We start from the raw sequence: 13,154 nt of genomic DNA, 5'->3' as shown, positions 1-13,154 counted from the left end.
TGCTTAAAGTAGCAAAATAATATGAGGAGGAAGTTTTATCTATATTTGCCATCTTAATATAAAGTAATAAAGGCAAAAAAAAGAAAGAGAGGCGGAGGGAGGGAGGGGGAGAGAGAGAGAAAGGAAGGAAGGAAGGAAATTACAAGCAAAAGGAAAGGATTATAGAGCTGAGCATCCATTCATGCTACATGCCCGATTTTTAATTATAATTAAAACCAGGATTTCATCAAAAGTTCAATATAATTAATCTGTAATAGATTATTAGGATTATGTTTTCAACCAATAATTTAATTTCAGCAATATTAACCAAACATTTTTTTTATTTTTTACAAATGTATTACTGATTGTACATTTTATTAATACTATTTCAAAAAGAAACAAATTACTCTTTTGCTTGGGTCATTGTAGAGGTCTTTTCTGTTTTCTTCTCTTCAATGAATGAAGACCTATTAAATATTGAAAAGGGCATGAAATTATTCATTTAATCCAGCCAATTTCTTAATTTCATAGTGCATAGTACAAATGCAGTTAAATTGTGTATTTAACCATGATAATTCCTAGCATGCTACAGTATACATATTTACACACAAAAATTGAATTTAATTTATTCATATAATGTTCGGTAAGACTGAACTAAGATAAATCTACAACTCTAATCACTTCAGATTTCACAATATAACAATAATTTCCTGAAAACAACAGATAACAAGATGATTTAAATCCACTTACTTAGGAATGCCAATTTTCAACAAAGAATAAAAAACAAATTATGCAAATGTTTTATACATATCCAAACCAAAAATGTGTTATCAATTTCAATAAATCTTGCCCTGTAACAATTTGATAAAGTTCCTAGCCACATTTTATTATATTTCTACTTACTTGACTAGAATACAGATGCATTCTTATAGAAACCAGTGTGTGTGTGTGTGTGTGTGTGTGTGTGTGTGTGTGTGTGTGTGTGTGTGTGTGTTATATTTGTGTTGTAACAAAGGCAACAGTAAAAATATTGGATTTCTGTCTGGATGGTCTCTTATGACGAGCCGATGGACAGAAAATGGAAGCAGTGAACTTCCTCCCATATTTGGGCATACCAGGGGTTGTGACTTTTTATATATATATATATATATATATACATACACATATATGTGTGTGTGTGTGTATGTATGTATGTATGTATGTATGTATGTATGTATGTATGTATATTAGTAATTTATACTGTAGAAAAGCATCTTGAAGCCAATATTTTATAAGTGAAAGACCCCAAGACTTAATGTCTCAGATGTTTAATGCTATATGCCTGTGAGCCCAAGTTAACAAAACTGTTATAAAGATAAAAGAATGAGTGAAAAACCATATAAGGCACTCTAAGATCTTTAGAGGATACAGACCGTATAAATCCAATGAATTAATAAAAACAATTTGTACCAACATGACAAAAGAATATATGCACTTACTTCATAGGATTGTTTTCAGGCAAATAATAAATAAAATCTCTCATAGTCATTTTGGAGCGATCTTCCGGCATATTTTTTTCGATTATAGGATATTTAAATTTCCGTTGTTTCTAGAAAGTTAAATTAATAAAGTTTTATCATTCCATACAATTTTATTTAAATCTTGTTTCTAATTTTATAATTTGTATATATTTAAGAGTTTTCTACTTGCCATATTCAGTTGCTAGCTTGTTTTATTTTATTTTTACATTTTTGCTGGTGCAACTTTATCTGCTATTATTATTTTAATACATTTTATAATGTTGAGTGATAGAAGCAGAAAAATACAATATAAGTTTAAATTTTAAAAATGTATATGAATGCATAATGAAACTATAACTAATTACCATTACATGAAAATTTATCATAGTTTACGCTACCATATTCAGACACTAATTCACCTTCTGCACCCCCTCACCTAATTTAGATGGATGACAGAATTAGAATGAGTGAGATTGACCAATTGGTCACAGACTACTGACCACACATTGACTTAAATCCCCGTTATTTACCAGAAGCATCAGATAGAAATTAAGAAGAATTGGAAAGTTTAGCCAGCAGTTTAATATATCTCAGATGTTTAGAATTAGAACTCTCAAGAGTTTTTGCTACTGACCATGTCAGTCAGAGCTCATGGGAGAAATTGAAATCCAAAACTAAGTGTCTACCTAGAATAGCTTGGTACAATGCCAGCTGCCAAAGATCTCGCTAGTTTATAGCGATACTTTTTATAATATTTATAATATTTTTATAATATTTATATATTATATATTATAATATTTCTAAATTGTAACAAAAGGTTCACTTCTCATAAGTGAAGACTGCCTTAGTTCAACAGTATATCCCAAGATCTACATACAAGAGGTCACAGGATGAAATCTATTATTTCCAGATGATTTAAAAAATCTTCTCTCTGTAAGACCTGGTTAAAGACAGATCAACATGGAGAAGATCTACCCACATAGACTAGGAGTCAAAAGCGACTTGGTACCTAATCACTCTCTAGAATTAAGAAATATTGCCATTCAACACTGAAAAAATATCAGGCTGGAAAAATCAATGATCTGATTCACTATAGGATACTTCATCCCAAAAAACAAGCTACCGTGTTTCCCCGAAAATATGACATGTCCTGATAATAAGCAAAAATAAAAGCCCTACCCCACAAATAAGCCCCCTGGACAACCCCCAGGCAAAGCGCTGCTCACCAACCTAGCAGTATCCCGAAGATGCCAAGCTGCAGGAACCGGGGGGTGGGGGGGGGCAAAGGTGATCGCATTGCTAGGTTGGTGAGCGGCGCTGTGCACAGCTGGAGGGGGGTTGCCAGGCGCCTGCTCTCTTGCAAGCAAGCTCCTAAAGAGCCGGGCACAGCGTCAGGGGCAAATGGCTGTGTTGCACTATCGCAGCAGTGCAGCGCAGCAGTCATGAAGTGACCATGCTCACGAGCAGCCACCCGGCAAACCCCCTTTCCAGCTGGGCACAGTAACATTCACTGACCTAGGGGTATTGCCAAGCCACATGAGCACCTGTTCGCCACTGCCCGGCTCCTGTGGCTTGGCGCCTTCAAAATGCCAGTGAATGGCGCTCTGCATGGCTGGAGAGGGGGGTTGCGAGAGTGGCTGTTCCGCTCCCACTCCCAGCCTCACGATACCCTGGCCCAGTTCTCTGTGCAGAGGAAGAGCACCTCCGCTCCCGCCACCATCCCAGCATGGCTTTTTTGGCAGCTTCCAAAACCGAGTCTTTTGGCAGTGGCCGCTCTGGGCGTACACTCTATGATTGTACACTCTGGGAGCACGCTCTGCCGGCAACCGGCCCACAACAATAGAGAGTACACCCACTACTGCCGGAAGACTTGGTTTGGAAGCCACCAAAAAAGCCATGCCGGGATGGCGGCAGTGACGGCAGGAGTGGAAGTGCTCTTCCTCTGCAGAGAGCTGGGCCAGGGCATCGTGAGGCTGGGAGGCGTGTGAGCGGGAGCGGAACAGCCACTCTCGCAACCCCCCTCTCCAGCCGTGTAGAGCGCCATTCACTGGCATTTTGAAGACACCAAGCCGCGGGAGCTGGGCGGTGGTGAACAGGTGCTCATGTGGCTTGGCAATACCCCTAGATTAGTGGATGGTGCTGTGCCTGGCTGGAAAGGGGGTTTGCCAGGTGGCTGCTCATGAGCGTGGTCACTTCATGACTGTTGTGCTGCGCTACTGCGACAGCACAACACAGCCGTTCACCCCTGAGGCTGTGCCCGGCTCTTTGGGAGCCCGCTCACAAGAGAGCAGCTGCCCAGCAACCCCAAAACAATAACCCCCCTCCCCCCGGATAATAAAGCCCAAGCCATATTTTGTGGGTAAAAAGAAAATAAGATCCTGTCTTATTTTCGGGGAAACACGGTAGAACTCTTTCCATTTCCTTCCCTGATACTTCAGATTAAAATTACAAAAATACTGTACTTTCTCTTTATTCAATTCTTCTTTAAGCATCTTCCTTAGCTTCTGACTTTTGATAATTTTCACACGATCTGAACAAATCTTTTTCTTATCTGCTGAAGCAGATTTTGTTTGTGTTGTTTCCTCTTCTATCAATGTTTCCTGGGTGGGTCTTTCTTTGAGAGGCGAGCTTATGTTCTTCAGAAGGACTTCATCACTTCTTTGAGGGGGCATACACGGACTGGATTCTTTACTAACAGATTTTTTAAATGGAGAGAACTGTGGCACTTGAGGAGCAGAAGTTTTCTTTTCAGGCAATATGGAAGACTTGGGAAAATTTTCCACATCGAACTTTTCAGATAAAGATGTTTCTTTAGAGTTACTAAAAGCAGGAGAATGGGGTCCTTGTTTTTGAGAGCATTTTGATGATGAATCAACAGTGGGGGGAGGTGGAGGTACAATTTTTGGTTTTATAAGGTTAGGCATAGTGGATATCCGTTTTCTTCTCTGTGAAAATCCTTCAGCATTTTTCCTGCAGTCTCCATCTCCACCTCCACTTTTATCACTGGTCTTTTCATTTCTGGAAAATTAAGAGAAATATTAGCTAATAGATTAGAATAATATAATGACAGATTTTTTAAAAAATGTAGTACAGTAATTATCGTGTTTCCCTAAAAATAAAACCTAACTGGAAAATAAGCCCTAGCATAGTTTTTCAAGTTGCTTGTAATATAAGTTCTACCCAAAAAAATAAGCCCCATTAAGATCATCAGCCAGACGAACACATTTACCATATTTATCCAAAAATAAGACCTAACCGGCAAATAATGCATCTTTTGAAGCAAAAATTAATATAAGACCCAGTCTTATTTTCAGGGAAATATAGATATGCCATAGTTTATATGAATGATTAAACAATATTATAGTTAATGCTATGGAACACGGATGCTCTTCTATTATCAACAAATATTTATTTGATATATTTATGCCATGAGTAGTAGAAAAGTAATACAATAAACAGAGCAAAATGCTACAATGTTACAATGCAGGTTCATGAATTCAGAAGGGTAGTTATGTAATAAATTGTTTTGGATTTCTTCAATCTAACTTTATACATACCAACTCAGATATAACTACTACTGAGATCAGTGAGATTAATTTATAATGTACATATATAAAATATATCACAATGCTATAATTCAGTCCTCTGCATATCTGTTAATAAACTAATTATTCTATTTTATTTTTGTTTTGTGATCTGATTTTGAAAGGCAGAAGTACTTTTAAAAACATTAAAGTATCATTATGATGACAAGATTAATAATAAAAAATAAAAATGTTAACATAATTTCGATCATATCTTTAAATGTATACTGAAAACTGATAAATTAAGTTACAAGCAACACATTATCAAAAATCTTGCGGCTAGATTGATTTCTCCTTTTAATGTTGCAGAGTTATTATCTGAGTCAATCCTATGCATGAAAAAGCACATTTCTTGGTATCTTTGTGAATTTCAAATACTGGTGATATAGCCAAGAACACATACACTTTTAATAATCAGAAATTGATCTAGAATTTAACTATCCTGTTGATGTCAGCCCCAAACCCAACAATCATAGGAAATGACCCAACCATATGGATTAATGTACCAATTCCCAAATTACATCTCCAATGGCAGGGTGATTGTAATCAAACTTCATTTAACATTATCTGAAGCACCAGTATATACAAAGCAAAAGTTTAAACCACATTAATTTCATTTTATGATCATAGGAAATAAAATTATAACTGTTTAATGCAGCCTTTCAATGATTATCAGAGTACAGCATTCAAGCTCATCATGCTAATGCTTACATAAATAAATAAAATCAATTTCATCAATTTGCTAAAAGAGTTACTAAGTAGCCACAACCTCTAACCTCTGGGGAACTTCAGAAGCAGCAGCTGTATTTGGATCAAATAACCTGTTAATTGAATATTCTCCAAAAAGATTATTGATGTAAATCAAACTGTTTTAACTCCCCCCAAAAAACCATGCACCCCATATTAAATGTAATAATTTTGAATTTAAAAAATTAATTGCTTCCTCAGACATGAGTTGATCCAAATACTTTGATGTCCAGTTTACCCCCTCTCCCAACAGATTTAGACATTATTTTTAAAATGGGATTATCCCATAAAGTAATGAGATAAAGGGTTCAGTTAGATCTGTAACCCAATATTTGCTCTGTGTATTAACTGCATTAACTGCAGATAGTCGAACTGAGACTTACACTAACAGGTATCCCAATATTAATCAAAAATTAAATGAGGCTAGATAATGAGTCTCAGGTTGAGCCTGAAGACAAGGGTAAAACTTAACTGGGATATACTCCAGCTTTATATATGAGTGTTCACCTCTCTTTCCTCCCTCTCCATGTGTATGTGTCTATGTGTGTATGTGTAGTAACTGCAGCCTCAGAAGAACAGTAGAAAGACCAAGCCCTTCTGTTTGAAAGTTCACCAAGTATTTTAAACAAATCAAAAGAACAATTCTACCTATTTGTAATTTATTCATACAATTTAATGGGAGATCTCACACAACAATCAAGTTTCAAATTGAATACATTCCTTTATTAATTTATGTATAACATCCACATCAAGCCTGCAACAATCCAAAGGACTCCTAAACTGCAGTAATGGCAGTTTCCTATATTGTTCTGTTTATTTTACTTATTAAATTTATATGGTCAAGTCACTCAGTGCTGTTGTAACTTCGAACAGTCACTAAATGAACTGTTGTAAGTCAAGGACTATTTGTACTTGTTATCTAATTAGCTATAAGGAGCTGATATTAAAGACTTACAAGGTTGGCAGGGACATAAGCAACACAGCTCAAGCTTATGAACCTACTGACAGCATTATTCATTGTGCAGGTGACCAATAGTACAGTTTAGATACTATACTATCATTGGATCAGAGTTTGGCCAATGCAATGTTTCTGCATCATCATCATCACCACCACCATCATCCACATCATTATACCTGGAAAATTTCTCTATAGGAGAACAGCAAGTTGGTAGGATTTCTAGTCTATTTAATGCCAATTATTCCTCTGCACGTTCACACTACAGAATCAAGTCACTACACTCAGTCCAAACAGCTCAGTTATTACAACACAAACCTAAAGTTCTCACACACATTTCATTGAGATGGGAGTTTTGATGAATCAGAAGATTATGAACCTCTAAGAGAAGCTTTCTCAAAGCTGGCTCCTCAAATACCGTAGTTAACGAGCGTCCCGGATCTAACTTCCAAGGTGTCTCTCAAGTCATTTCAAAAAGGAAGCTGGGAAGCTCCGGCGGTTTCTGAGATGGGGACGCAAAAGCATCAACGGGAGCCTTTTAAAAAGCAAACCTCAGTTACCTGCTATGGTTGTCACTACTGTCCCCGCTCAGGTGAGGATCTCCAGAGGTGGCAGCTTCCCCGCGATGGGGCATCGAGCTGTCCTCGGCCGTAGAAGAGCAGCTGGTCGACGCCGAATCATGTTGACCGTCGGCATCTGTGGTGGTGGCGGCGGCGGCAGCGGTGACAACCGCCGGGACAACTGAGCTCGTGCTCCCTCCGCTATTCCCGGCTCTCCCTGCAGCATTCGGCCGTACGTTGGGCTTCACGCTGAACCTGGCGCGGCGGAACATGGTGTCGCGAGGCGGAAGGTCCAGCCACGGCTAAAGTCCAGCGTCGCCGGCGAGGCCGCCTCATGTCATCGGCCCGGCTCCGTCCACAGCTCCCCGCCCTTCCTCTCTGGGAGAGGACTTAAATCAGCTGCTCCTCGATGGCGTAACGGGTCGCGTCATCATTCTGCGACAAAAGCAAGGTTTGGTTCTTATTAACGGTTAATGTACCGCCTGCAATGCAGAAATCGAGTTTTGCGTTTCAGATTTGTACTGAAGAAAGGACGGACGGGTGGTTTGTTAATTCATCGTTGGATAGGGGATGGGTGGCAAATCAAATTTCTAAATAAATAAATCCCATAACAGAATTGTTGAAAGAAATATCCTTCTACGGTCGGCTCCAAGTGGGGAAAAAGACACTGGAGACACGGAGGCTGCTTGGAAAGATGGTTTATTGGTGGACAGGACCACACCTCTTGAGTCCTGAACAAAAAAGGTGATCACATGCTTCAATGTTGATGGAGAAAAAGAGAAGGAAGGGCTGAGATGCTGAAAGTCCCTGGTTTTATGCCCTCTCTGGCCTTTGATCTTGAGCTTGTATTCTGATTGATTGTCAGAGTCCCATGGGCTCATGCAGGGGCAACTCTCTAGGCTGCGTTTTGAATCCAGGTTTAGTTGTGTTATCAGATGCCATGTGGTGAGTTGAGTAAAGGGCCAATATTATCATGCCTTAATCCCATCACTCTGGAGCTAAAGGGGAGAACTCTTTATTATGTAAAGTGGACTAGCTCAGGCTTTAATGGCTCATTGACAAAGGGGGATGGGCAAGAAGCTGCAGGCAGTCTTTTAAAACATGTTTCTTCCTTTTCACATCCAGAGAAATATTCTGCCTTTTCAATATTTCCTAGGATATTTCATTTTTTCTGGGAGAGGGCTGGGGGATAACTTCCTACAGAATAATAGAGCTGGAAGGGATTTTGGAGGTCGTCTAGTCCATGTACTAACGCCTATGCCATAATTCTCTTATTTCATTCCCACTTAATGTCTTGTTCTCCTCTCCCCCGCAATTGGCGCAATTCTGCATCGCTCTTCTATTTATTTTCAATAAGAAAATGAAACACTCTCTGAAGGATTAGAGCAGTGATGGCTAACCTTTTTTTCCTCAGGTGCCAAAAGCACATGCACACGCTCACTCGCATGCCCACACCCATAATGCCATGCCCATCCCATGCCCTCCCTGCACATCCGCATGTGACACCCCGGCGCTTCCCTCACCCCATGCATATGCACGCACACACCCCCGCTCCCCTGCAGATGCGCATGCAATATCCCTCCCCCTTTTGGCCTCACATCTCAAAAACAACGCTGGGGGGAGGGAAAGCCTCCCTTTACAAAACAGCGCTGAGAGAGGGGAAGCAATCGTGGGTTTTGGATCCCATTGCAACCGGTGCTGTGCAACGGGGCCAGGCGTCCACCACATGAATGCGCACAGCACATGTGCAGCACGCACATGCATACTTACCGTCCGCGACGCTCCAGCTTTCTCAGCGGAGCATCGCACAGACACCGTACGCTCGGTGCACATGCGTGGAAGCCACAAACAGCTCAAATACAGGTAAGGAGTACGGGTGGGCAGGTGGGCCCTCCAGAGCACTGTACCGGAACAGTACCTGGTGCTCCCAGCAGGCACTGGTACGCCCGTACCAGGGCGTACCAGTCGTATCCATCCACTGGGGGAAAGGGAGGTTTTTCCTCCTCTCAGCACTGTTTGGGACAGGAGGCTTTTCCCCCCTCTCAGTTCTGTTCTGAGAACCCTCCGTTCTCAAAACAGCACTGAGGGAGAAAATCCTCGCTTCGCAAAACAGCACTGAGAGTGGGGAAAGAGAGGCTTTTCCTCATCTCAGCACTGTTTTGGGATGGGAGGCTTCTGAGGGGCGGGGAAATCCTCCCTTTGCAAAACAGCGCTGGCAGGGGGGAAAGGGAGGCCTTTACTCCTCTCAACACTGTCTTGGGATGGAAGGCTTTTCCCCCCTCTCAGCGCTGTTTTGAGAAGCCTCCCTTCTCCAAACAGCGCTGGGGGGGGGAACCTCTCAACTCAAAACAGTGCTGGGGGGAAATCTCTGGAGATCTGGGAAGGCATGGACTGCAGAAAGTGAGGAGAAAGGTATGCGCGTGCCTCTCCCATCTACAGGATAAACCCCAAAATCAGCTAGCCGACGGGAGGCCCGTGTGCTAGGCAACGGTTTGCGTGCCCGCAGAGAGGGCTCCACGTGCCACCTGTGACACGTGTGCCGTAGATTCGCCATCACAGGATTAGAGCATACAGGAAGTGTAACCTCTAAAACTCTGGTTTACCACTCAGATTACACCTGTCAGGGAATAAAATCCACCTGCACAATGACCAGATACAATATGCCACCTGTTCTAAAGGTAGCAACTGGGGTGTCACACTCCACAGGGAGTAAGGTTCACCACTAAGGAATGGGTGTACGCATTTGTGGGAGGAAATGATCATTATACCCAACAGTTGGCTTATAACCACACTGTACTTGGGCAAAACCCAGAAATGACTATTTGTTTTGATGCTTGTGAAGCAATAAGCCAAGGACGGGCAACGTGGTCACTATGGAATCCGTTGTGGTTCCTTGAATTGGGAAAGATCCTCTATTGTTAAAAGAAAATACATACATGAGATTAAAATGGGTCATGCTCATTGGTACACATCCGACATAAAGATGATGAGAGGACCCAGCATTGATCCCACTTCCAATCAAATTTGGTTTAACATGACTGAAAATGTTTCCAAGTCTGACTGTGCTCTGGGGACATATACTCCTATTTGCCTACATTTTAGAGAGCCACCCACAAAGTCTCAGGTGTTTGAACTTGGAGTATCAGGACCAGAAAAAGACCCTTATGGAAAGATTATTGTAAGAACTGTCCAAGTACAGGAGACACCTAAAACCTATCAGGTCCATACTGTCATTTGGGAAACCATGAAATAAAAGATTGAGATACCTCCAGTCACCCAAAAAAATGTTTATCGATTTGGCTGAGAGGATTGGTGCAAGCTTAAGTGTAACAAACTGTTATGTTTGTGGAGGAACCAAATGGGAGAGCAATGGCCTTGGGAAGCTAAAGAAATGTCCATTGCCAATGTTTCCTCATATAGCTTCACATGGGAGGACCAGCAAACACCAACACAATGGACTCTACAAAGTGATGGGGTAGGAGAAAAGTGTTTTGTTCGAACATATCTTGAACCAATGGGAGAGTTAGCCTGTAAATCTGGATGGTTATGTAAACCTGACATACCTACAAAATGTTCCTGGTGGTCCAACCAAAATTTTAATTCATCAACACAGGAATTGTTGTATCAAATATGGAGTGATCCTGGGAATCCCTCCCTCCCATGGATCGCACCCAACCATTGGTATTGGATCTGTGGAAGATGGGCTACCTTTAAATTGGGCAATAGCGTGCATTTTAGGAACCATTAATTCCAGCTTCTTCTTGTTACCCCTTAAACAAGGATAAAAACTTGGAGTTGCAGTATATGATGATCTGGGACGAGCAAAATGAGAAATACCTGATGGTATAGGTGATTGGGAGAGGGAGAAGAAGTGGCCTCCTGAAAGGATCATTCAAGTGTACGACCCAGCAGTTTGGGCCAAAGATGGTAGCTAGGGTTAGCAGACCCCAGTTTATATGTTAAATAGAATTATTAAGTTGAAAGTAGTTTTAGAAATAATTACTAAGGAAACTTCTTCAGCCCTTTTGCTGGCTAAAACTAATACTCAAATGAAGACTGCTATTTACCAAAATAGATTGGCTCTAGATTGCCTTCTAGCCAAAGGAGGAGGAGTCTGGAAAATTTAATCTAACCCAATTGCTGTATCCAGATAGATGATAATGGAAAAGCAATTGAAGAAATCACAGATCGTATGAGGAAGCTTGCTCACATTCCTGTTCAAACCTGGGATGGAATCTTAGACACCTCCAGATGGTTTGAGGGAATGTTTGGAGATTGGAAGAGAATTTTGTTCCTCATAGCTCTGGCCTTTGGAGGACTGATGATATTACCTCGTTTGATACCTGTAATAAGATCAGTGGTTACTAGCATAATTTCTGGAATAACAGTTGTGGCTTCAGGAAGACAGGACAAGCCTGCCAAGGTTCTTACTTCGACACGAGTACCCAAGCAATATTCACCATTGTTCAAGCAATAGAAAGAATTCTATTGCCTTAAAAAGGAGGAATGGAAGGATCTCTGAAGGATTAGAGCATACACAGAGTGTAACCTAATTCAACTTTTGTTAAATTGCTCTTGAGAGAAGCTCCATTGTAACCTAACGTCCCAAATTTCTAGGCGAATTGCCAAGCTTAGCTTAGCAAAGGATTGTACCAAGTAACCTTGCTTGCAACTTGGAAGTGTGTTCATCATTCCCTAACAAAGCTCTGTCTTATATGCCAGAATATGTATTTCTTTCCTCTTCTAAGATCTATTGTCTTTAGAGTGCTGAGTATAATAATGAGGTTTGCGTAAAATGAAATAATGTTTCTAATACTATGACAATCTGTGCAAGTTGTGTAAGACTATAAGAAGTTTGACAAAATGTTTTTTTTCACCACCACGACGGTGAGGCTTGCGCCTGTTTTTTCTCTCTCTCTGCCTGCTCTGTTAAGGTGGGAGACAAAAATGCCATCAAGTCTTTTTGCTTTCTGCAGAGTCTGAGCTGGATTCAAAAACATTACAAAAGAATGCATTACCCTATAGTTCCATTAATTAGGAAAGAAGAGACTGTAATTTCCAGAATTTTACACTGAGTCACAAGATTATAAAAAAAAAACCTGTAAAGCACCATTATTATAGAGATTGTGTGAGATAAGAACATAAGTGCCTCTTGAGTCCAAGGATTTTCAAAAGTATCTTACTGACTTCAAACGTATTACTATAAAATTCTGATGCAATAGAGAGTTAATCCATTCTCATGTGACAATCGTTCAGATAGTTAAAGATTGCTTCCTTATCTCAATCTTCATTTTTGTAGGCTAAATACGTATATAGCCATTTAATTTGGTCAATCTTCAGTTTAAATGCATCATTTCACACATAGAACTTGATTTCCAAACCTCTTACAATCTTATGGCCAGCTACTTCCAATTTCTCACTATTCTTTTTGAACAATAGTACATTTCTCTAGACCAAATTAATCATATAACAGTCACAAAAATAATTCATAGGGACATCTGTAAAAATGATCATGTAGCAGTAATGAAAAATTATTTATTTGTATCCCATCATTATTATTTTCAAATAACGCAAGGCAGAGCACATATCCAAGACATACTTTATTCACAACAAAAACCTGTGAGGTGGGTTGAATTGAGAGAACATGACTGGCCCAAAGCTGGCTTTCATGGCTAAGGGCGGAACCTGAATTCACATCTCCCACTTTCTAGCTTGATTCTTTAACCACTAGACCAAACTGGCAAAAAAATTGTGGAAACATGGTTGAAAAAGCAGGTGGTTAATATATGATGGGATTTCTGAATACAGACTGATAAAGTTGACTGATAAT

The 13,154-nt window shown here is 40.3% G+C and overlaps 1 protein-coding gene across 2 annotated transcripts in view; it reads right to left on the bottom strand.

The window, feature by feature from the left end:
• BDP1 (B double prime 1, subunit of RNA polymerase III transcription initiation factor IIIB) overlaps positions 1-7,705 on the bottom strand; it is a 57,924-nt gene extending 50,219 nt beyond the window's left edge. For both annotated transcript variants that reach the window (XM_032214454.1, XM_032214455.1), the window contains exons 1-4: positions 7,325-7,705; positions 3,941-4,496; positions 1,458-1,567; positions 387-446 (exon numbers count right to left, since the gene is read on the bottom strand). In XM_032214454.1, the coding sequence (XP_032070345.1) occupies positions 387-446; positions 1,458-1,567; positions 3,941-4,496; positions 7,325-7,596 (998 nt within the window). In that variant the 5' untranslated portion in view covers positions 7,597-7,705. The remainder of the gene's footprint in view (positions 1-386; positions 447-1,457; positions 1,568-3,940; positions 4,497-7,324) is intronic.
• Between the last annotated feature and the right edge of the window lie 5,449 nt (positions 7,706-13,154).

This window comes from Thamnophis elegans, chromosome 3 (assembly GCF_009769535.1).
Source record: "Thamnophis elegans isolate rThaEle1 chromosome 3, rThaEle1.pri, whole genome shotgun sequence".
NCBI lineage: Eukaryota > Metazoa > Chordata > Lepidosauria > Squamata > Colubridae > Thamnophis > Thamnophis elegans.
Note: the sequence above shows the minus strand (reverse complement) of the source record. Positions and strands in the feature narration are given on the sequence as shown.